The sequence below is a fragment of the Armigeres subalbatus genome, chromosome 3, assembly GCF_024139115.2.
Source record: "Armigeres subalbatus isolate Guangzhou_Male chromosome 3, GZ_Asu_2, whole genome shotgun sequence".
Taxonomy (NCBI): Eukaryota; Metazoa; Arthropoda; class Insecta; order Diptera; family Culicidae; genus Armigeres; species Armigeres subalbatus.
Window position 1 is genome coordinate 71938002 of NC_085141.1, and position 25859 is coordinate 71963860.

Here is a 25859-nt window from a genome sequence, read left to right on the forward strand (position 1 = left end):
TGAAAAACGGAATTTCATTCACAAAAGTACGTCTTTTCATAGAAATTTGGTTTCTCTCCTCTGCAAAGTTGAATTTCGGCTCCTCACTTTCAGAATAAAGTTTGAATTTTGTAGAATGGGCCTTGTAGAATGCATGTGGGTTGTTGGATTTCATTTGGCACGTTCATTTGTTGTGAAAAACGGAATTTTATTCACAAAAGTACGTATTTTCATAGAAATTTGGTTTCTCTTCTCTGCAAAGTTGAATTTCGGCTCCTCACTTTCAGAATATAGTTTGAATTTTGTAGAATGGACCTTGTAGAATGCATGTTTACTTACTTACTTATGGATCCTGTACACCTCCGGTGGTGCAAAGGGCCGACTTGAAAGATCTCCATCCTGAGCGATGCCCGGCTATCGCTTTAACCTGTTGCCAGGTTAGATTTCGGTCGACTTCTTTTATTTCTTTATTGAGGCTTCTCCGCCATGAGCCTCTGGGTCTGCCTCTGCTGCGATGTCCCGCTGGGTTCCAGTCTAATGCTTGCTTACAGATTTCGTTTCCGCCCCTACGTAGAGTGTGGCCGACCCAGCCCCACTTCCGATCCCGAATTTCTGTTGTTATCGGCCTCTGGTGACAACGACGATGGAGCTCGTTGTTTGAGATCCAGTTGTGAGGCCACCAGGCCCGAATTATATACCGCAGGCATCTGTTAATGAACACCTGCAGCCGTTGAGTGTTCTCCACTGATACACACCATGTTTCGCTAGCGTATAACAGCACAGATTTCACGTTAGAGTTGAAAATTCGTATTTTGGTGCGTTCACTTATCTGCCTGTTTTCCAGATATTTCTTAAACTCGCAAAGGCAGCCCTTGCTTTCTTGATCCGTGCGCCTATGTCGATCTTGGTACCGCCGTCTGACGCCATTTGGCTACCAAGATATTGGAAGCTTTCAACATTCTCCACTGGTTGCCCGGCTACTGTGAAACTGGAAGGAGTCACCGTGTTTACATCCAACGATTTGGTTTTGTTGACGTTGATGACTAAACCTGCTGAGGAGGAGCGATCAGCAAGGTCGTTGAGCTTACTCTGCATATCAGAGCGCCGTTGCGCGAGTAGTGCAACGTCATCCGCCAATTCGAAGTCGTTTAGGTGCTCCATGGTTATAGGCTGCCATAACAGCCCGCGGTTTGGTTCACGGTCAATCGCATCTACCAGAATCTCATCGATTACGATGAGGAACAGTAACGGTGATAGAATACATCCTTGCCTCACACCAGCTACGACCCGGATAGGGTCGGACAGGACCCCATTGTGCAGCACTCTACACGAAAAGGCCTCGTACTGTGCTTCGATGAGGCCAATGATTTTCTCAGGAACCCCCTTGCGTCTCAGGGCGCCCCACATATTCTCGTGATTGAGACGGTCGAAAGCTTTTTCGTAGTCAATGAATACCAAGTAAAGGGACTCTTGGAATTCGTTGACCTGCTCCAAAATGATGCGGAGCGTGACAATATGGTCCACACAGGATCTTCCGGCACGGAATCCGGCTTGCTGCCGCCGGAGAGTCGCATCGATCTTCTCCTGAATCCGGGCTAGGATAATTTTGCACAGAACTTTGAGAACGGTACACAGCAACATAATGCCTCGCCAGTTATCGCATACAGTCAGGTCACCCTTTTTGGGCACCTTTACTAAGTTACCTTGCATCCAGTCGACCGGGAAAGTTGCGGTGTCCCAGATATTACGAACTAAACGATGCAGTAGTTGAGCAGATGTCATGGGGTCAGCTTTGAGCATCTCGGCTGATATGCGGTCGACCCCTGGGGCTTTATTCGATTTCATGCTTTGGATGGCTGTTTGAATCTCTAGCAGTGATGGAGCTTCGGTATTGACGCGTGTTATACGTCGGATCCTAGGCAGATCATGCCGAGGTGGTGATGGCCTGGCTGGCACTTGAAAAAGTTGTTCGAAGTGCTCGAACCAGCGTTTCAGCTGGTCAGTTGGGTCGGTCAATAACTGATCATTCGCGTCTTTCACAGGCATCGTTGCATTCATCTTCGCCCGCTTAAGCGTCGTGAGATATCGTAGAGGAGGCGAATGTCCCCGGTTGCGGCGGCTCTCTCTCCTTCGTCGGCCAGAGAGTCTGCCCACGCTCGCTTGTCCCGTCGACATGAGCGTTTTACTTCCTTCTCAAGAGCCGTGTATCGTTGACGGGCTAAGACTTTGGCTCCTCTGGTTTTCGATCGCTCTATCGCGGCTTTGGCTTCTCTTCGCTCCTCTATCTTCCTCCAGGTCTCATCGGTGATCCATTGTTTTCTCTGGGTGCGTAGTTCGCCCAGATTGTTCTCGCTGGTGGCGATGAAGGCATTCTTGATGGCGGTCCATTGGTCTTCCACGCTGCCACCTTCCGGAATATCTGCAGCACGCGTCTCCAGTTCTTCAACGAAGGACCGTTTCACCGTGGCATCTTCCAGTCGGCGTGTGTTGAATCGTCGTCCAACTCTTTCCTCCTGCCGACGAATCCGCGCAATGCGCAGGCGTATTTCGCCGATGAGGAGGTGATGATCAGACGCAATATCGGCACTACGTTTATTCCGTACATCAAGAAGGCTCCGTTTCCATTTTCGGCTGATGCAGATGTGGTCGATTTGATTTTCTGTAAAGCCGTCACGGGAGACCCACGTGACCTTGTGAACCGGTCGATGAGGGAAGAGCGATCCCCCGATCACCATGTCGTTATTACCACAAAATTCTGCGAACAGCTCTCCGTTTTCGCTCATTTCTCCGAGACCATGGCGTCCCATAATGCGCTCATGGTTCGAGTGGTCGGATCCGATCTTCGCATTGAAGTCACCCAAACAGATCTTGATATCACCCTTCGGAATCCTATCTACGACGGCATTGAGTTGACTGTAGAAGTTCTCTTTGTCTTGCAGATCGGCAGCATCTGTTGGCGCATAACATTGGATTACAGTAAGGTTTCGGACCCGTGTTCTAAATCTGGCAACGATTATCCTTTCACTTATAGGTTCCCACTTCATAAGCGCAGAGTGTGCCTGAGCGCTTAGTAGGAAGCCAACTCCGCGATGCCGGGGAGCGTGTTCACCTCGTAAACCAGAGTATAGCAGAACTTGTCCCGACGGCGTTCTGTGTTCTCCAAAGTTTGGCCAACGGACTTCACTCAGTCCCAGGATCTCAAGCTTCATGCGGCGTGCCTCATTGGCAAGTTGTGCCAATTTACCCTGCTGGGCTAGGGTTAAAACGTTCCATGTTCCTATTCGTGTCCGTTGTTTCGCGCTAAGAGTCGTCGCCGTAAAATCAGTCCGTATTCTTTCATTATCGGATTCTCGAACAAATTGATGTTTCGGGAACAGTAGGTTGTTGGCCCAAGGTTCCCTATCCACCGGGATGGGGCTGCCATCTTAGGTATAGCTTCCGGGAATAGCATTTCATACTCAGCCGCTGGATGCCAGAACAGACGCTGTTGGAGCCGCACCTCCTTGGTGGACAGACGCTCGATCAGTCGGGTCAAATTTGTTTAAAGTCCCACCCAACACCAGGACTAGGCTAGTGCGCTTTGAGCGGCACACGGTCGCTTTGATAGGGCCTGCTTGGGGACACATGCAGCCTTTTATAGAAGTTCAACAGAGCCCACTGTCGAACCCCACCACATCCTAGGCAGACCCCACAGTACGCACCCTCTCACTCTAGCTGATGTCAGAAGGACAACAGTGCCCAGGCTGCACTACCAGCTAAGTACGCAACCCTTAGCTGGCGGTCAATTGTCATCGGAAGACCCGTGGAAGCGTGAGTATTGGAACTTGTGAGGACCAGAGCTATGTTAGGCGCCCCTTCCCGGATGTCAACTCACCATTTCGCAGCCCGTAGAATGCATGTGGGTTGTTGGATTTCATTCGGCGCGTTCATTTGTTGTGAAAAACGGAATTTCATTCACAAAAGTACGTCTTTTCATAGAAATTTGGTTTCTCTCCTCTGCAAAGCTGAATTTCGGCTCCTCATTTTTAGAATAAAGTTTGAATTTTGTAGAATGGGCCTTGTAGAATGCATGTGGGTTGTTGGATTTCATTTGGCACGTACATTTGTTGTGAAAAACGGAATTTCATTCACAAAAGTACGTCTTTCCATAGAAATTTGGTTTCTCTCCTCTGCAAAGCTGAATTTCGGCTCCTCATTTTTAGAACAAAGTTTGAATTTTGTAGAATGGGCCTTGTAGAATGCATGTGGGTTGTTGTATTTTATTTGGCACGTACATTTGTTGTGAAAAACGGAATTTAATTCACAAATATACGTATTTTCAATGAAATTTGGATTCTGTGCTCTGCAAAGCTGAATTTCGGCTCCTCACTTTGGGAATAAAGATTGAATTTTGTAGAATAGGCCTTGCAGAATGAATATGGTTGGTTGGATGACATTTGGCGCATTGATTTGTTGTGAAAAACGGATTTTTTGGCTTCACAAAACAGAGCAGCCGAATTTTTATGAAAATACGTACTTTTGTGAATGAAATCCCGTTTTTCACAACAAATGAACGTGCCAAATGAAATCCAACAAGCCACATGCATTCTACAAGACCCATTTCACCAAATTCAAACTTTATTCTAAAAGTGAGGAGCCGAAATTCAGCTTTGCAGAGGAGAAAAACAAATTTCTATGAAAATACGTACTTTTGTGAATTAAATTCCGTTTTTCACAACAATTGAACGTGCCAAATGAAATCCAACAACCCACATGCATTCTACAAGACCCATTTCACCAAATTCAAACTTTACTCTAAAAGTGAGGAGCCGAAATTCAGCTATGCAGAGGAGAAAAACAAATTTCTATGTGAATACGTACTTTTGTGAATTAAATTCCGTTTTTCACAACAATTGAACGTGTCAAATGAAATCCAACAACCCACATGCATTCTACAAGACCCATTTCACCAAATTCAAACTTCATTCTAAAAGTGAGGAGCCGAAATTCAGCTTTGCAGAGGAGAGAAACCAAATGTCTATGAAAATACGTACTTTTGTGATTTAAATTCCGTTTTTCACAACAAATGAACGTGCCAAGTGAAATCCAACAAGCCACATGCATTCTACAATGCCCATTCTACAAAATTCAAACTTTATTCTAAAAGTGAGGAGCCGAAATTCAGCTTTGCAGATGAGAGAAAGCAAATTCCTATGAAAATACGTACTTTTGTGAAATAAATTCCGTTTTTTCACAACAAATGAACGTGTCAAATAAGATTCAACAACTTACTTAGATCTTGTACGATTTCTTCTATATAATTCAAACCTCTTTCTCAAAGTTATAATTCGAAAACCAGCTTTACAGAACAGAGAAAGCAAATTCCCATAAGAATACGTAGTTTTGTGAATTTAAACCCATTTTTCTCAAAAACTGGACGTGTTACAAAAAATCTGAATACATGACTGAATTCAGCGAAAAAAATTCTTTCAAGTACACTGAGAATGGTTGAAGGGAGTAAAACACTGTTGACTAGTGTAACCATTCTATGTTCTTACCTTCAACCCGTTATCTTGGCAGACAGCTTGGCTTCTTCATTTCATTTATGTTCCATACGCGTTCTGCCCTCCATTTGGCTCATTGCCTAGCCTGGCACGTTTATGGCATTTTAGTTTTAAATTACAATTTCTGAGTCACACGATGTTGGTATGTAGCAGGGATGCTCTGTTCATTCGTTCGTCTTCTTTTGTGCTCCATTTACCTCCAAGTCGGGACTATAACGAAGAAAATTAAATCTTTGGAGCCATTCCTTCGCGCGACGTTCAGTTTAGGATGTGATATTATTCCGGTTCTGACATTTGTACAGGGTAACATGGTGCTACCTTGCACGTCCTTCCGGTGCAATACCAAAATAGCTGGAACGTCGTATCAAGGACGTCAATTCTATAGTGATAACTTTGCAAGTGAAAATCTAACCAGACCACCGCTACCCTCGCTTCCTAAATCGGTTCTATGATGATTTATAGAAACAAAAACGTTCAAAAATTCCAGTTAGCTGTGGAGCAATGACATCAATTGCCGAAGTAGTTTGTATAATCAAGCAGGAAATTTGAAGGAGTAATTTTTTAGTTTTTCTAGCCATGGGAATAATCCACCTATCAGCGATGAAGATAATGAAAACAGTCACTTAAGAAAGGCCCAAAATAGCACTTTAGGTAGATTGGTTTTATTTTTTTCATCATTTCAACGGCCATATTAGCATTAGCATTAGAATTGAGCAATTCGCAACAAATTCGTTGGTGATACAAGCCAAGAGTATTGTATGAGAGTAGCATCACTTTTATCCGTTACCACAGATATTGATTTGGGAGTAATCACCATCTCTTGAATGGAAGCAATGCACTGTGAATATGATATTTATGTATACTGGAAGTGATATCTTCTATCTATATATATAACTAGCTGTATGTACCCGGCCTTGCTCGGAGTTGCCAGTTTAATTCGCAGTTTTTTTCACCATCGGAATTGGAATAGGTCAAAAGGATAATTGTGTTTTCTTATTGATATTTCATCATTTGATTAAAAGAAGGTAGATTACATTTGAAAACATTGACTGATTTTGAAAATGGGATCAAACCCAAAATCGCTTTATTCCGGGCAAACGTCTATTTCTAAAGAAGGAAAAACATACACCGATGCCTTATTCCGGAAAAACGTCTATTTTTAAAGAAATGATCACATTTACCGTCCAGAAGGAAACACTTTAATCATTGCTTTTCTCTGGGCAAACCATGATTTCGATGAAGTGTTGAGTTGATCGATCCCTGTCATCTTCGCCTTCTTAAGAAAAAGAATGTTTGTTCCAAATTTGGTTGAAATCGGGCAAGGGGTACAGAAGTTATGCTGGAACATTGGATCATTGCATACCTTGCTTTTATTTATTAATCTTGAATCATTATCATATAATTATCATACCTTTTAAAATTTGGAATAAAGGTTACTCGATTATGGATCACTATGCAATTTGATCATTCATAATCATCAATCATTAATCATATCGATCGTTAATCATTAACCATACACATAGTGTGTCAACATTTAATCACGATCGGTAATCGTTAATCATACTCCAACGGTTTTTCATTATTCATAATCGTTAATCATTGTCAAAAATGAATTTAATCGTTAATTATTATCAGTAATCATTTTCAAAAATTATAATTCATTAATCATAATCTTTAATCATAGAGTTGAATGATTTAATCATTTAATCTGCTTAGAATTGGTCCTGGGGTCAGGAGTTACACTGAATTGCCCGTTTTCTAAAGACAACCGCTTTCCCTTTACCCTTCCTCTTTTCTCAACGGCCATTTCACCCCCTTTGTTATCTTCTCCTAGGGATAGAAAATGTGTGTACCAAATTTGGTTGAAATCGGTACAGGGGTTCAGAAGTTACACTAAATTGCCCGTTTTCTGAACAATACCCTCCCTTCAGACCCCTACCCCCTTATCCAAATTTCCCTCCCGTACGATCGGCTCCTCATAGTGAATATGTGTACAAAATTTGATTGAAATCGGTCCTGGGGTTGGGAGTTACACTGAGTTGCTCGTTTTCCAAAGACAACACCTCCCCTATACCCTCCTTTTTCCAATGACCATCCCATCCCCTTTGTTATCTTTTCCTTATGATGTAGAATGTGTGTACCAAATTTGGTTGAAATCGGTACAGGGGTTCATGATTTACTTTGAATTGCCCGTTTTCTAAACAAAACCCCTCCCTCCAGACCCCTCCCCCTTTTCAAAATACCCTCCCATATGATCGCCTCCTCGTAGTGAATATGTGTACAAAATTTGGTTTAAATCGGTCCTGGGAGTTGAAAGTTACACAGAATTGTTCGTTTTCTGAACAAAACCCTCCACCACCTCCCCTTTTCTACGACCATCCCACCCTTTGTTAACTTCCTCTGAGGATAGAGAATGTCTGTACCAAATTTGGTTGAAATCAGCCAAGTGGTTCCAAGTAGTTAGCGAACATACATACATAGATTGGTTTTTTATATATAGAAAACCAATCTGTATGTATGTTCGCTAACATTCTGAACCACGATTTCAACCAAATGGTCACATTCTCTATCCTCAGGGAAGTTAACAAAGAGATGGTAATTTGAAAGGGGAGGAGATGGAGGGGTTTTGTTTAGAAAACGAACAATTCAGTGTAACTTTCAACTCCCAAGACCGATTTCAACCAAATTTTGTACACATATTCACTATGAAGAGACGATCATATGGGAGGGTAATTTGGGAAGGGGGGAGGGGTCTGGTGGGAGGGGTATTCTTCAGAAAACGGGCAATTTGGTGTAACTTCTGAACCCCTGGACCGATTTCAACCAAATTTGGTACACACATCCTCTATCCTAAGGAGAAGTTAACAAAATCATTCGGAAAGGAGGGAAGGTATGGGGGGATGGGTTGTCTTTGGAAAATGAGCAATTCAGTGTTACTCCCAACCCCCAGGACCGATTTCAACCAATATTTTTACACATATTCAATATAAGGAGCCAATCATATGGGAGGCCGATATGGAAAACAGGGAGTGTTCTGGAGGGAGGGATATTGTTCAAACAATCCAGTGTAACTACTGAACCCCTGAACAGATTGCAACCAAATTTGGTACACATATTCTCTATCCTAAAAAGAAGACAACAAAAGGGTAGGAAGGTCATTGTAAAAAGGGGGACGGTGGGGGTGAGGAACTCATTAAAGTACGAAAAATCAGGATAACTGTTAATCCCCAGGTCAGATTTCAACCAGATTTGGAGAACACAATCTCTATCCCAAAGGGAAGATAACAAAGGGGTTGAGAGAGTCATTAGGAAAAGGGAAGGACGGGGTGTATTGTTTAGTTAACTATCTTTTGGAGCTTTTGAGCCCCTCCACCAATTTGCACCAAATGTGGAACACATATTCTCTAACAAAGGAGGAAGGAAGGAAGGGCATGTGAATGAAACGAACGTTTTACGTACCTTTTAAATGCATGGGTCCGTTTGAACCAAATTTGGGACACATACTCTCAATCCTAAGGGGACGATTGTAGAGGAGTTGGAGGGTCATTGAAGAAAGTGGTAAAACTACTGAACCTCTTTACCGATATCCTTAAAAATTAGGACATATATCCTTTATACTTAGCATGCGATTATAAATGGAGTTGAACGGAAACAGGAGGTGTAAAGGAGGAGTAAAGGGCGTGAGGTTAAGCATCAGTAGGTCAGCCGTGAAAAACGTAAGAGATAATGTACGATAGGCATATCTAACGTTGGGCATACTTTAAATTCCCCATTCTTTAGTTTAGTAATTTGTAAAATTACCCGGAAACCAATCCTTTTAGTTAAAAAAAATCACAAAAGATAAACATTTTCCCGGAAATAACATATCTCCAAAAATAACATTTTCCGCAAGTATCATATCCTTGAAAACATTTCTTCGAAAATGACATTTCGCCCGACATGAAAATTCCTCGAATATGCCATTTCTAAAAGATTTCCGCAAATATGATAATCCCCGAAAATGTCATTTCCTCGAACGTGACATTTCCCCGAATATAACGTTCGTTTCCCCAAAAATGACAAATTTTAAAAAATGATATTTCCACGAGTGTGACATTTCCCCGAATGTGACATTTCCTCGAATATGACATTTCGCTGAAAATGACAATTTCTCGAAAATTACACTTCTGCGAATACTACAGTTTCGGTAAACTTTTTTTTTCTCGGTAATATAGTTTCCAAGAATATAACAAGAGTTTATTTGTCGGAATTAATGTTTTTAAAAGTGATATCTACCTTCTTTTAATCATTAGATGTTCTCAAACCAATCGTTTGAAGTATCAACAACGAAACACGGGGGTTATTGATTACCAACTGGTTTTAGCTGAATCAAATTGGCAATTCCAACAGCTGCGGAATCAAACTGGCAATCCCGGGCAAGGCCGGGTACATATAGCTAGTAATTCATAAAAACATTATTGTTTAAGTAGTGAAATCAAGCGAATTTAAAACGTCCTGAGGTTGACTAGTTTTGCTAACCAGTGGCACAAATTCAAAAGAAAGTCGCAAAGGACGCATTTCATGACAAAGGAGTGAGATCAATATATCAAAAGAAAGTCGTTTTAACTAGAATTGATCGTACAATTGAGAAACCATTTTTAAATAGTTCAAACTGTAACATTTATACTAGGTGAAAACTGATCATGGTTTGAATTAAAATGTATCTTGTAAGTGCAGCCAAGTTCCATTACTATCCGATAGGAGCGCTGCAGTGATGGTGCCTTTCGCGTGTATTATAAAACAAGAAAACACATAGGATGATGATGATGATGATGATACTACCATCTATTGTAGCAAGGCACCTGCCGATAGCACTGGCCATATCTGACAAACGATTCGATCATGATTATACTACTGTTTGTATTTCATCAGACTCCTGTATGAAGGGCCAAAAATGGGTGGGGTGGTTCCATAAGCAGAGACACTTATGCGAATCCACGGGATAATAGAGAATCTCCTTCCAGGAGAAAGTTCGTACATACAATATTATAATCTAGCCCTCGTTTCCCAGATTGACCCAATAGATGGGGAGAAGAGCCCGCCCTTTATCCACGAGATGTTAACAGTAGGAAGTTGGCGATTCCACTCTTCCTACCCAAATCGCTTCAATCGGGTGCCCTGATGGTTTTTTTATGGCATATAATCATATAGTTTCAACATAATTTGGTAAATATATATAATGGAATTCTCTCACCAAGTTTCAATTCCATGTCCTGGACGAGAAAGCCTCTCTTCACCTCTCTTCAAAGCCAGCTAGTTTTAGATTTATTCCTTCAGAGATAGGAAACCAATAGCTCTTCAAGAGATGTTCTGGTTTAGATCGGGGAATATGCTTCATTCTGGGTCAAAGTTCGAGAAATAGATTTCTTGATTTCTAAAAAGATGAAATAAAAAGACGGATGGCAGTATCATACATAATAACATAATTGTTTTGATTAATATGAATATGTATTCTGACTTTTTTGCCTTTCTCGTACAACGAACTTTTTTTTCTAAAAGATTATTCTGTTTTTTTTTTCTGGTCAAAATGAGATTTTTATATCTCCATTTTTATATGTCCAAAATAACGTAATCTGGCAAAAAAAAAAACCTAAAAAAAACTTAGTTCGGAAATGTATGATTTTTTTTTTCGTTTGTTTGAAAAACTACCACACGCACTTTGAATATTACGGAGATTATGGAGCACTGCTTGCCATTTCTGAACTGAAAGTGTATTGCCAACAACTACTGATCTGTTTCGAAGAAATTGAAAAATTTGTTCAAAATAAATTTTTTGTCGTTTTCTACGAATTCACAATAGGAAAAAAGGCGGTATTTTTGGCCAAAATTATGAATCCTGCAATAAACGGTGGTATTCATCATAAAAACATAGATAGAAAAGAAAAATATTTTTTCTGAGCCATCAATGGGGTATGGGGCCAATTTTCGGCATAGCATCGATTTTTGACATATTCTACAAAACCAACGAAATTTGGTCACTTTTTGGCTTGCAATAAGCCTGTTCGATGCTAAATAAATTCCTAATGGTCATATACTGTATATTCGTGTCACAGACAAATGGACGCAACACAGATTTCTTAAAATGACCAAAAAAGCACTATTAGCTTCTGGTGTTGAAAATTCACGAATAATATTTATTAAACCAACAAAGGAGGGCAGAAAAGATTCAATTAGCGTCATTTTGTGACATCAACGAAATGGAGATTCATTTATTTTATATTTCATTAAGATTTCTTTCATAATTATAAAAAGGTATTGTGGCAAAGAGTTATTCACACTACTCAACCAACACGTTATGACACGTTATGGTTAAATCTATAATTCGCTCCTATAATGGAGTAATGTCAAAATTGTAAATTTTGAACAACTTCCCTTCTCACTGCTTAACGCTTTTTATATGATAGATGATTTTTTCTTGAATTATGCGCAACGTTAAGGCATAACCCTTTCCCTTAAAATGTTATGTAAATTGTGTTCGTCACCAAATTCAATTAAAGTGGCATTATTAAGTAACTCAGATTAAAATTTAAAAATAAGAAGTTTACCAAAACACCTGATAAATCCCCCTAGCGGTAATGTTGTCTTTCTCGTACATTATAAGAAAATGTATTTTGGCCATAACTTTTGAGCCCATAGTCCGATGCAGCATATTTTAAATGGGGAACAATGAAACAACGTTCTCTGACGAATGAAACTTGTTGCGAGTAAATCGGTTTAGAGTAAGTGCCTAAAAAAGAGTTAAGACCATTTTTGCTCACACACATACAGACATTCACACACACGTACACACAGACATCACCTCAATTCTTCGAACTGAGTCGATCGGTATACAACACTATTAGTGTTTGGGCTTTTTTCAAATGCATTTAGAGCGATCATATAGCTTCTACGTATACTTTGTACACGAGAAAGGCAGAAATGGGCAATTTTCAAAATTCATGTATCTTACAAAGTTGTGAATTTGGGCAGAATTTTATTCATGGTCCTCAAAGCTTAAGAGTTCAATAGTGTAGTGCATGATGTTTTACTGCGGGGTATTGCGGGGTACCAAACTGTTTTGTTCGTTAAATATTGCGTAAAATATGCTTTTACAAATCTACTAAAAACTAAATTCTGGACGGAGCTATTATTACATTATCAAGCCTATTTCTCCGGCTGAAAACCTCTTAAATAAAGCTATAATAATAATAATTATCAAGCCTATTGCATAGATCTGTTTAAGAGCTTTGTAACGATATATAAATATGTTACTTCTGAGACGAAAACATGGCAAAGCTGTCCGTTTTCCCAAAAAACGTAAAAATATAATTTCTAGGAGGGGCTAGTTTGAACGCCCCCCACCCCTCCCTAAAAAATCTAAAAAATAAAAACCGTCCTGATTATAGAAATATAGGTTATTAGCTGTGTATTCATCACATTTTACACGCCCAAATCGAAAATTGGCCTTTTGGTAGTTTTGGCCACACCTTTATATGGGGCTGTCCTATTGTGGAATTGTGTAAAAAGGATATATGCAGTTTCTCAAACAAGTGATTCATGTATTACTAAGTTTCTATTGTACAAAATATGTTAACACTAAGATTCTAAATGTCTAATAACATTTTCGTGATTAAAATATTGTAGGCATTAAATAGCAAGATTTTCAGATTTCTGATAATAATAATGCTTTTCATATTTGAAGAAAAATACAAAAGCAAAAAGGACAAAAATTCTATAAGAATCCAAGAATAGACAGATGAACATTTTAGTAAAACTTTGAATGTTTATAATCCTTTACTGGTTCTGAACAAATGTGCGATAATTTGCGTAGATTATAAAAGGTACTGTATTTTGGTGTGTGATGAATATTAGTAACACAAATTGACTCAAAAAACGTTCTATTAGAAGGTGATTTTTTGTCGAACAGGTCAGGTGTTGATGATTGTTTTACAACATATGCTAAGTGTGTATGTGTTAAAGGAAAATTGAATGTGGTATAGATAAATTAAGAATTTTAATTCAGAGCCACTATTACCCTGTGATTGTGACGATCTTGATGTAAACTTTATATGATAGCATAGCATAGCATAGAACTCTTGCACAAATCGTAGTTGCAGAGCTATAGCCTATACTTTACGATTGTGACCCCCAAATCCGGTACTGAATTCAGTCAATCCTACCCTACTCAAATGGTGAAACCATCGGAATTGACCAGAAATCTTTACAAATATTTTCGAAATGGTTTGATGGTTGATTTCAGGCTTTAAGCGTCTAGAATATTGAGCTGGTGTTAAAATTATAGGAAGAACATATATTTATTCCCGTTGAACATAAAAGATATCGCTAGATATTTCGACGATCAGGTGCTAAATGCGAGCCATTTAAAAAAAAAATCCGTTCGTCTGGGTCTTTAAGGGTTAAGAAAATTTTCGGTTTTGGCATTCAGATGATGACATTTAGATATGCTTTTGGCTCAATTTGCCTAAAGGGCCTATATTTGCCTATTCGGGTGCGTAGTAAGGTTTTCAACATTGTTTTGGAAATATTAAGTTCAGGAAAATGAAGTTGCCAACTGGATATAGTTCTCTAAGAATTCATTATTAGAAAACACTTCTTACGGTTCTCAACCATTTTATTATAAAGGCAAACATAATAGCACATTTTCTTGTCGCTAAAGCAGAAATGAAACAACTTACAGAACTTTCATTCAGACATCATCACCTAAAACCGTACCCCTGAAAGAATTAACGGATTCCATAGGGAACGACAAAGTTTGAACGCAAAAAAAAAAATAGTACATTCAATAGAAAAAAGCATATATAATCGTACAGTAATGTTTTAAATTGAAATGTATAATAATATATTGAAGTGCTACTACGTCTTAAGACATTATAATTGAATAGCTTGTGCTCTGTTTATCCGTTCCATGGTGGAAAATGCAATTCGTACATACCAGATACGATGAAATTATAAATTTTGTAAAAACTCCATACTTTCTGTCAAATAACACCTTATTGTAGACGCGGATGTAATCTTGAAACCTTGCTGTACGTTTCAGCCTCTATTCCATTGCTCTCCATGAAACAAGGAAACTAGCCATTGCCATAGTATAAAATCTCCAGATGTGTACTTCCCGGAGATTGGTTGCGCGATGGTATTGGGGGACCATTCAACGTACTGTCCCGGCACTTTTCGCTTTTCACAGGAATCCATTATGCTTGGTCCATCACAACTCACTATTCACAGTCACTGGATTTTTTTTATAGATCTTACAATAAAATAAAATGACAGTCGATTTTTTTTGCGACCGTTTCCAGGCACAGTCAACTACGATCTGATAAAACAAGAAAACACATAGGAGTAACAAAAAAGCATATAAGAGAGGTATTGGACTTTAGAGAGATAGATTTAGTTATTTCCATCAGTTCACATTGCAATAGTTTTTGAAAAAAATTTTTTTTTTCGGTTTTGAATTGTTTTTCCGAGGAATGGGGAAAAATAATGTTTTTTAACAACTCCAAAACACAATGACTGGGCCAATTTTCAATAGAAAAAAATTAAGAAGGATTCCGCGTCGAACCTGTTGCAAGCTGAGATGTTGCAAGCAAATCAGATGAGGCATACATACATACGCAGATGAAGATATCACCCCAATTCGTCGAGCTGAGTCGATTGATACATAAAACTATGGGACTCCGAGCCTTCTATCAAAAGTCAGTTTTGGAGTGATCATATAGCCTTTATGTAGACTTAGTATACGCGGAAAGCAAAAATTAGCAATTTTCATATCGCAAGTTCAAACAATATCCACCCTCTGACTAAATAAACTACATAAAATGTAATAACGTCATTAAAATAAGTTTGGTTAAAATAGGCATTCGTCTGACTGAAAATGTTTTAATGTTTTAAAATAGGATGAGCATTAGAGTGGGGCGCAGTTGTATGGAAAAACGCAAACTTTGTCCGATCAAGTGAGATCAAGGTTTTTCTGAATCGTTTTGGGACCCCAATCAACTGTGCAAAATATGGGCTCGATTGGTTGCGACCTCGCATGCCGCATCGCGTTTTAAATTTACATGGAGATTAGTATGGGAAAACGTACTTTTCAACATTTTTGCTCTTAGCGGCTTCAATTTATCATCAATCACGTGACTCATTACGTTAGCATATAGCCTAGAAGATGCCGCAGGTGGAAGGTCTACAAAAAATGTTATTACGTTTCGATAAATGATTGTTTAAACCATGTACAAGAAATCAATGTTTCTGCCTGCATTACCGGACAACCCGTAATTATCAGAGGGCAAAACCCATTTTCCTTCTAGTCGGAATTTTTACTTTGTGAAATCATTCCGAATATCCCCATTAGCTCCAAAGTCCTACAAAATCAATAATTTTGAAATAACACTCAGTTAAATTATTGCTCCACGTAGTTCGGCAGTGCTGCCAGAATGAATGATTTTTGCAAATGGTTTGAACATTCAATCTTCGAAGCGTTATAACTTTTTTCGTGGACGCTCCAGCAACGTGCCTTCTTCAGCAAAGTTTTTTAGCATCCTTTGGGCTATACTTTAACGTAATGTGCCACTTGGTTTACGATGAACTGAAACCTCTAGTAGTAGAAATGCAAAAATATACGTTCTCCCATACTAATTTCCATACAAACTTCAAACGCGATGCGGAAAGCGAGGAAGTAACCAATCGGTCCCAAATTCTGCACAGTTGTTCAGGACCCAGAATGGCTTCGAAAAACCATTGATTTGAAAAAATGATCATGACGCCCCACTCTAATGAGCATATGCACAGCATGCGGAAGATTTATTTCGAAAAATGTATTAGAGGTAACTACTTTCCATCAATGGGATTCAAACCAACGAATACTGGTGCTTTTGGTAACTAAGCAACGAAGGACCTCTGTTGGCCTCCACCACTTTGCGGCCCCTAATTGTGTGGCATTAAACAGGCTTACAAACATGAGCAAACCTAACATAAATATCTCTGTTCCTATATATGACAGATCATAGCAGGCACCTTTCAAGATGTGTAGCTTAGCTTGTCAAAGAGTCGATCCACCCTTTCACATGCGGTTAGTCGCAAGAAGAATGGTGTTATTGAAGATCGGAACGATTGAAATTTCACATGATTGGACGCACGCATTCTGTGTATCTTTTCCTGAGTTGGTGGGACGCTCGTAAGAAAAATTGTATCAAAGTTAGTGAAATAGGGTTATTTGATCATTTAAACGATTAATGAGTTATAAAATATTCGAATAGATTCAAATATTAAGAATAGGAAATATTAATTGTATTTTATCGACTAGATTCAACCAACTCTAAACTTTGCGATAGTATTACTCATTGTCCCGCAATAGTATTTCGTGATATTTCTAGTATCCATGATTTTCCTCAAACGAAGATACGGTTGCTAGTTCGGTTGTTATGGCGTTTGTCGGTTAGCTGTTGAATTCAACTTGTAGTGTCAAAGACGCTCTGCAAGAGCGTCGGATTGAATGATTTTTCCTTCGGTTTCGACTTGTGATGTCGAAGACGCTCTGGAAGAGCGTCGGATTGAATGATTTGCTCATCGGTTTTGGTTTCTGATGTCGAAGGCGCTCTGGAGTCAGGTTTCAAAGGTGCCCGCGTTTTCGGGGGCACACCACTCGATACGGAAGCAACGCACAACTGTCATTTTTATTTTTTCACGCATGCTGCGACGCAGCAAAGCTGAGTCACCAAAAATTACAGTTATCCGCCGCCTCCGTATCGAGTGGTGTGCCCCCGAAAACGCGAGCACTTTGAAGCTTGGATTCTGTCAGGAGTGACCTTAAAAAGTCGAAGGTGCTCCACGCTAACTGTCATCTACTCAATGACTGAGTAAAATTGTATTGCTCTCTCTTTCTATCCCATGGAAATTTTACTCAATTTCCGTCAAAAGCAGGACAACTCAAAACTATGAGTAATCCTGCTTTTGACAGAAATTGAGTAAAATTTCCGTGGGAAGAAAAGAGATGGCAATACAATTTTACTCAGTCACTGAGTAGGTGAAAGTTAGAATGTCTGGAAGAGCGCCAGCATAAGTGATTTATTTTCTTATCGGTTTCGATATGTGATGTCGAAGCTGCTGTGGTAGAGCGCCGGATTGAATGATTTGCCCATCAGTTTTGGCTTGTGACGTCGAAGACGCTCTGGAAGAGAGTCGAAATAAGTTATTTGTTTTCTCATTGGTTTAAGTTAAACGAGTTAAAATGTCGAAAGAACTCTGGAGTAGTGCCGAAGCAAATGATTCATTTTCACATCGGTTTCCACTTGTTATGTCGAAGATGCCCGATTGAATGATTTGTTGTTCTTATCGGTTTCGACTTAACATGATTTGTTTTCGGAATAAATTATTTGTTTTTTCATCGGTTTTCTCCTGGTGTTGTCGATAGTGCTCTGGAAGAGTATCGGATTGTTGCAGCTTTTGATGGTGAAGGTTGTGTAGAAGAGGGGCGGATTATTCGCGTCAAAGAGACGTTGACGTGGTGGACCAGCAGAACGCATCTATTCAGATTTGAGTTTCGAAGGTGTTGTGTGAGAGCGCCGGATTGATTGGCTCAAGCTTGGAAGGCCAATGCAGAGTATGTTTAGAGAGCCACCGATATTGTTTTGACTTTCCCGTTGGAAGGTTGTATTGGATATGGTCTGCCGGTTCGAATTCTATTTGTTTTGGATGAATGCTTGATATATTTGTAAAAAATAGATTAGTAGGAATACAGCTTGAGGATCATGAACATTTTGACATTTCAGAAGGCTAAAAAATGGTCGGATTACTTTGTTTAGTAAATATCCATTTGCGTATTTGTGTGTGGATTTTGAATTGAAAAATTTAATTTGGATTGTTTTTGGATATTGGTTTTAAATGAAACATTTGATTTTGGTAAAGGCTTATTAACCTTTTGTCTGTGCTCTGGGGTCAATATGACCCCAGGCCACTTTAAGTGGCTGCCATTTCTTTAGTTTTCAACCGATTCTCCTCCGAGCTCTGTCTCCTAGGTGCAAATTCGATTGAAAAATCTTGAAAATCGCTACTGTCCTTTTCGCAAAAAACTTACTTTGTCTGTGCTCTGGGGTCAAATTGACCTCAAATTGAAATTACTATAACTATTTTAATGTTTGGCCAATTTTGGATTTCTGGGGCTGTTTCGAAAGATAATTTAATCATCTTTCAGGTCGTTACAAAAGATTGATAGGTGGGAGGAGAACATCGCGGGGAGGGGTTTTCGTAAAAAAGGGTACAAAAACAGTGATTTTTCACGCTTATTTTATTATATCTGAAAATCCTACCCATTTTGAACTGCACCTTTTCAAAAAAGTTATGCAGGAAGGCGTGTTCTTTGACATGAGGCATTGATTAGTTTAGCGCTTGGTCGCTAGGTGGCGGTATATTTGAATTCATTATTTTAGACTACTCAAGTAACTCCGATATATGGAATTTTCCTCATTGTAAATATTCTTATCGCACAATTTTGAAATTGTAAAGATGACGTCTGTAACAAAGTTCATCTGGTGGGAATAGACTGTCATGTGACGAAATAAATAATAAGGAAATTTACAAATAGGCGGCGCAAGTGTACTTGCAATATTATTGCATATATGAAATATTGCTTTAGCTTGAGATCCCTCATACCTACACCCAAGTTGGATTCGGCAACATTGTTCAGGATGTCTAGCACTACAAAGCGGTGCTCAATAAAATGAGCACTTCTTCCCAAATGTGTGCGATAAGAATATTTACACTGAGGAGAATTCTATATATCGGAATATCTTGAGTAGTCTAAAATAATGAATTCAAATATACCACCACCTGGCGGCCGAGTTCTAGACTTATCAACGCCTCATGCCAAAGCACATGCCTTCCTGCATAGCCTTTTTAAAAAAAGGTGCAGTTCAAAATGGGTAGGATTTTCGGATGTTAGTAAAATAATCATAAAAAATCACTGTTTTTATACCTTTGTTCACTAAAACCCCTCCCCGCGATGTATCCGCCCACCAATAGTCAATCTCTGGTAACGACCTGAAAGATGATTAAATTATCTTTCGAAACAGCCCAAAAAGTCCAAAATTGGCTAAACATTAAAAAAGTTATAGCAATTTCAATTTGAGGTCAATTTGACCCCAGAGCACAGACAACGTAAGTTTTTTTGAGTACAGACAGAAGGTTAATACCCAAAATGCCAAGGTCTTTAGGACGATCAATTTTGAAATTGAACATAACTCTGTCCTGTTTTTATCGTAGTTTCAAAAAGTGTGGTGTCCAGGTTCCGGATGATTCCAGATTTTGTTGGGGTACCTACGATTTGGCGTTTGGGGTATTTCGACGGAAAATTCATTTTTATGTGGAACTCATCTCAACCTTTACCTTAAACAAAGCTACACTTAACACGGTTCTATTAGTGATTTTTCAGAATTTCTGAAATGCTTATGAGCGTCTCTAGAATGCTCCCAGATTTTCCCGGGGAAGTAGTAAGAGAGGACATTCTCATTTTTAGCCCAAAACATTTTATGCGACAGCTCATTCTTCATGATTTCTCACGAATAAACATCTGAAGAGTCTGTAAAGTGCAAAAGGCCACTCCCGGAACCCTACGTAGTGCACCGAGGGAACCTGTATGAGGCAACTTTCCGTTTTCGAACAAAACAGATCATGTGATAGGGCATTCTCGGGTTCATACATTGGATTTGAGTATCGAATTGGAAAGTCGTATTTAAATATTTAAATTCAAATTTGAATTAGGATATTTTGAATATGGGAGTTGAGTACGGATATTCAATACTGGATTGTAAAATTGGACTCGGCTGTAATTTAAAAAAAATGCGATGTAAGTATTTGTTTATGAAAATCCCAAGTCAATGTTTTTTTTCTCTTTTTAATGAGAGAAGAAGGGGGGATATATTAGAAATCGGGCAGTCCACTTCCAGCGTGCATTGATGACAAATATGCAAACGGTTCGGTTGCCAACAAGGGGTAACCAACTCTTGATAGTGTCCAGAAATACTATCAAATACTAGCGAAAAACTACTTCGTATCTATCGCACATTGATAAAAGAGCACTGGTTGGGAAAGCATGAAACACAAAGTCACCTAGTCAATACTGTCCACCCCGTTTTAGGCAACACATATTTCTTTAAACTTATCGTCCCTACATGGCCGGCATAATAAAGTGCCCACTTGCCGTTTTTCATACAAAATGGTCAACTTTGGAGCTCTAGATCTCGGGTTCCCGTGAACCGATTTGGCTGAAAATTTTACCAGAGCTCAGATATAACTTGAATTTTAACATATCTAAGTTTCGACCATATTGATTCACAGGTTAAAAATTATTGCGGTATTACCAAAGTGAATTTTTGGCAAAAATTTATTTTTAAATATCTTGAATTCTATAGGTTGTAGACTGATGACATATTCAGCAAAAAAGCGTATTTTGCCAATACAAAAAAGTTTGCTATATATACCTGTACACTTAGAGATGTAGTTTTCGAGGTATTTGAAAACAATTTTTGCCAAAAAATTCACGTTGGTATTACCGCAATAATTTTTAACCCTGTGAGTCAATATGCTCGAAACATAGATATGTTAAAATTCAAGTTATATCTGAGCTCTGGTAAAATTTTCAGCCAAATCGGTTCACGGGAACCCAAGATCTAGAGCTCCAAAGTTGACCATTTTGTATGAAAAACGGCAAGTGGGCACTTTATTATGCCGGCCAGTGTATGTACACGCACCATATGTAGCAGAAAGGGAGAATAGTTTTCGCAATACGATACAAGAATGGCCGGATTCGGGAGGATATTCTCCAATAAAATTCTGTAGAAAACGCTTCACAAATCTGGTGCTGATGATTTATTTTAACTTGTTCTATACATCTGTTCAAAATAACAATCTTGTCCCCAGCAACAAACATGCGAAAGCGTGGCGTTTCATCATAGCTTTATGATGGGGCTGCTTCTCCAGTTCGGTTTTATTACATTTCTATAAGCCAGTGGTGTAGCCAGAAAATTGTTCTGGGAGGGGCTTGAAAAAAAATTCTTCTGAAAATTTTGTCTGGGGGTTATGGTCTATATACCCAAAACCACCCCCGTGGCTACGCCACTGCTATAAGCCATTTCTATCAGACATTTATGCACTCTTTTAACGGCTGTCATTTATTTACAATGTTATGAAAACTCATATGTACAACATGTACATGTATCATATAACAAATCATGTACAAGATATTGATTTCACATTGATTTCACATTCACATATGAGTTTTCTTAACATTGTAAATAAAAGACATCCGTTAAAGGAGTGCATAAATGTCTGATAGAAATGAAAGTCGGGTGGTTTAATCCCCAGAATATGGGCAATTAATTGATTGATTGGCCTTTTTTTGTAAAATTGAGTACGAATTGTGCAGACACTCATTTCGCAATAAATCAGTTAAAATCAATTGGAGTACATTTTATTGGTCACACAAACAATCTATGGGAAAAAGGTCAGTTCGCTGTCATTTCATGTCTAAGGAATTAGAGGAAATTTTCATCTCTCTCCGTATTATTTAGAATAAACCAGGAATTGAATCAGCCAGCTCTGGGTTAGTATTGCCGTGCTTTTATCGACTAGACTATCTGAATTCTCATACTTGTTCATAAATCCATTTGCTTCCCCAACTTATAACATTTATTAACAGTCACTGATCTGAGACCTTAAATGAAGATAGTTTTCAATGTCCCATGACTTTGAGGCGATAGACGAAATGAACTGTATTTTTTCCTTACGTAAAAACAGATAAAAACAAATAATTTAAAATCTCCCAACACTTCGAAACATTTTCAAACAAAACTTATTATATCTAAAATTATGCACTTTGTTTTGTTTTCCTTCCAGATTCATCAGCCAATCAATATCAACAACCGTCAATTTTCCATCACAAGAAAACTCCATCAACACCTAAATGCTCAAACCTTCAGTTGTCCAACCGCAGAATTCGCGTCTGCTTGCCGGAATCTCAATCAACGCGTAACAACCATCGTAACCACCGAATGCCTACATAGAGCCCAACGAACACAGAGCTACAAGAATTGAAGAATAACTTTTTGAACCCATTAAACAAGCTTCCTCATGTAGAAAGTTAACACATTCGCCTACGCTCATTTCATACAGAAATCAAGCAGCACCCAGAGAATGCAATCCTGCACATGCACCGGCAGTAGCAGTGCAACCTTTTTCATCGAAAAACTCAATTAAACTCACCGGAAACAAACAGGAATCGGTTGTTGGTGAGGGTGTTGGCAGCAATAGTAGTTAGTTCTGACGGCAGAAACAGAGGGGCGATCTAGTCAATGCGAAAATGGCAACCCCACCGGACAGCCCCATCGAGGAGGTCGTGTATGAGTTGGAACCAACTCGGGCGCCCAAGCCCATCCCAGTGGCGCTAGAGGACCTCTGTAGGTTAACTAAGTTTACCCGCCAGGAGATACGAGTCATGTATCGCGGCTTCAAAACGGTACGTTCCAATATTTGAGCGTAGGATGTGGCAAGTCGTAAATAATAGCCAGGGCACATATTTCGGTAATGGCCAAAGTTTACTAATTAAAAGGAATATCAAGATAGGATAGGGTGGGCGAAGCACCGGTCAACTTTCCCATTGCGAGACTGCGTGTGCTGTCTCAGTGTATATAACTGAAAATAAGTCTCATATTACACACATTAAAAAAATGTTCAGAATCTATGTACTTCTGTTATTTTTGAAGTTTCGAAAATTTATTAAAAGGACGGGGAAGGAAAATTAAATTGACCTTGAGAAAGGCCAAGACGCTTGATCGATGTATTTTGATCGCAATGGAGGTTAAAAGAATAGCGGTCCGTTTGAGCTAAAGCATTATAATGTTGATACATATTCATCTAAGTCTTATTGCATGTTTCAAATTATGAGTACGACATGTTTTACCACTTGTAGTGCAAAGTATGGCTGAGATACCATTGCAATGCAATTTATGAAATTATTTTTTTTTTGGCCTTTAAAACAGAAATTGTCGGAATGACGATGTATAGACCTAGTTTAATTTGGACATATGGTATTGTTTGATATCTCGGAAACTATGGGATGTAGGAAGTTGCCATTTTCTACAAAGTTGTTCGGGGATTGGAAACCAATATTTTGAGAAACTGTTTAGTTTATAATTCATCCGCAAGGCTCAGAGAGATCAGATTGGTTCAATATCTCGGAATCTGTGGGAATTAGATAGTTGCCGTCAGGGCCGGATTTAGCGAGAATGGGGGCCCGGGGCCGACAGTGTGTGGGGGCCCCAAAATGTACAAAACCCAGATTAATCCACCTAGCGGTGATGGTGCCTTTCTCGACCTTCGTAAAATGTGTGTGCTTGAAAATAGATGAGCTAGTAGCTAGGAGTAAAAAAGACAAATTTCTTTGTCCGTTCTATGAAAATCAGATTATTTATGGCAAAGATATTGTAGATCCAGTTGAAACCCGAAAATCATATTTTGTCCCATTCCCGGATGTCGCCACTACATCGCGAGTGGTACCCGACTATGGCACAGTTGCGCACTACTCGCGATGCAGTTGCAACATCCGGAAATGCGAGAAAATGCGATTGTCGCGAGACCTCGGTTCGGTTTTCAACTTGATCTACAATATGCTAATAAGAATTTCAACATTTTTGTTTTCTTTCCAAACTTTTTGACGTACATACCCCTGTTTTATTTTACCAAGTCATATATTTTAAGGATATCACTTTTGGATGTAAATTGAACCGAAGCTCCGACTACACAAAAAGAAAACGAGAATGTCATTCCCATCAAGCGAGCGGAGGGCAATATTTGTTATGATATAAATCTCATGACCGTCTTTCTGCCAAACTCCCGTATGAAGAGGGAGGGAAGTGTATTAGTGTGGAAGCATCCGATAGTTCGTTTTCGGAAAGAAATTATAGCCTTTCGGTACAACTTTGTTGCACAAGAAAGGCAAAAAGTATTTTGGCCATAATTTCTAAGGTAATAGTCCAATCTGGCCAACTTTCAATAGAAAATAATAGAACAGGATTCCGCGTCTAATGCAATTTGTTGTGAGTAAATCGGTTGAGGGTAAGTCCATTAAAAGTCAGCTAGACTTTTTTACTCGCTTTTTTATAGCACATAGTATATTTTGGCCATAATTTCTGTGCCCATGGTCCAAATTTTCAATGACAGGATTCCGCGTCGAATGAAACTTGTTGGAATTATAGATAGTGGAATATATAGATGAGTGAAGATAAATCCTCTGTCTCCAAACGAACTGTCAAACGTGTCTCCAAACGAGCATGACGTCACGATTTCAATGGAAACTTTAAGGGCTGTGACGTCATATGCGCGAGTGCACGAGCAGAAAAATCGACTCAGCCATGATTTCGCTCATCTATATAGTCTACTATCTATAGTTGGAATTAAATCGGTTGAGAATAAGTTCCAAAAAAGTGAGCTAAACTTTTCGCACTTTTGATGCGCACACACACACACACACACACACACAGACATCATCGCAGTTCGTCGAGCTTATACGTATATAACACTATGAGTCTCCAGGCTTTCTGTAAAAGTTTGGTTTTTGATCGAACATACAGCCTTTTCGTATGAAAAGGCAAAAATGGTGTTTCGGTCATAACTTCCGATCCCATAGTCCGATCTAGCCAATTTTCAATAGAAAACAATGGGACAAGATTCTGCGTCGAATGAAATTTTTGCGAGCGACCTGAGAAGCACACATATTGCACATCAATCACAGTAACTTATATATGACCGGATTCAGTCACAATATGGTTACTGCAACCAGATTTGTTGAACTTGTGTTGCTTGGGGAATAGATGAAGTCTAAGTGCTAAAAAAGTGAGCTAGACTTTTTCGAACTCTTTTTCACAATAAATAGTAATTTGACCATAACATCTAAGCCCATAGTCCGATCTGGCCAATTTTCAATAAGAAAATATGAGACATTCTGCGTCGAATGCAATTTAATGCGAGCAAATCGGTTGAGGAAAAGTGCCTGAAAAATGAGTGAGTTTTTTTAGCGATTTTTCCATAAAAAAATGGTATAATTTTCGATCCCATAGTCCGATATGGCCAATTTTCAATAGGAAACAACAGGACAGGATTCTACGTCGAATGCAACTTGTTGTGAGCAAATCGGTTAAGGATATGTGCCCGAAAAATGAGTGACATTTTTACGCGATTTTACGTATGAATTTGTATCTTGGCCATAACTTTCGATCCCATAGTTCGATCTGGCTAATTTCAAATAGAAAACAAAGG

General features: G+C 39.1%; 1 protein-coding gene across 2 annotated transcripts in view; it reads left to right on the forward strand.

Annotated features, from left to right (window-relative positions):
• The window catches only part of LOC134219998 (Kv channel-interacting protein 1-like), a 98741-nt gene that overhangs the window by 47768 nt on the left and 25114 nt on the right, over positions 1 to 25859 (forward strand). For both annotated transcript variants that reach the window (XM_062698919.1, XM_062698920.1), the window contains one exon: positions 22443 to 23061. In XM_062698919.1, the coding sequence (XP_062554903.1) occupies positions 22906 to 23061 (156 nt within the window). In that variant the 5' untranslated portion in view covers positions 22443 to 22905. The remainder of the gene's footprint in view (positions 1 to 22442; positions 23062 to 25859) is intronic.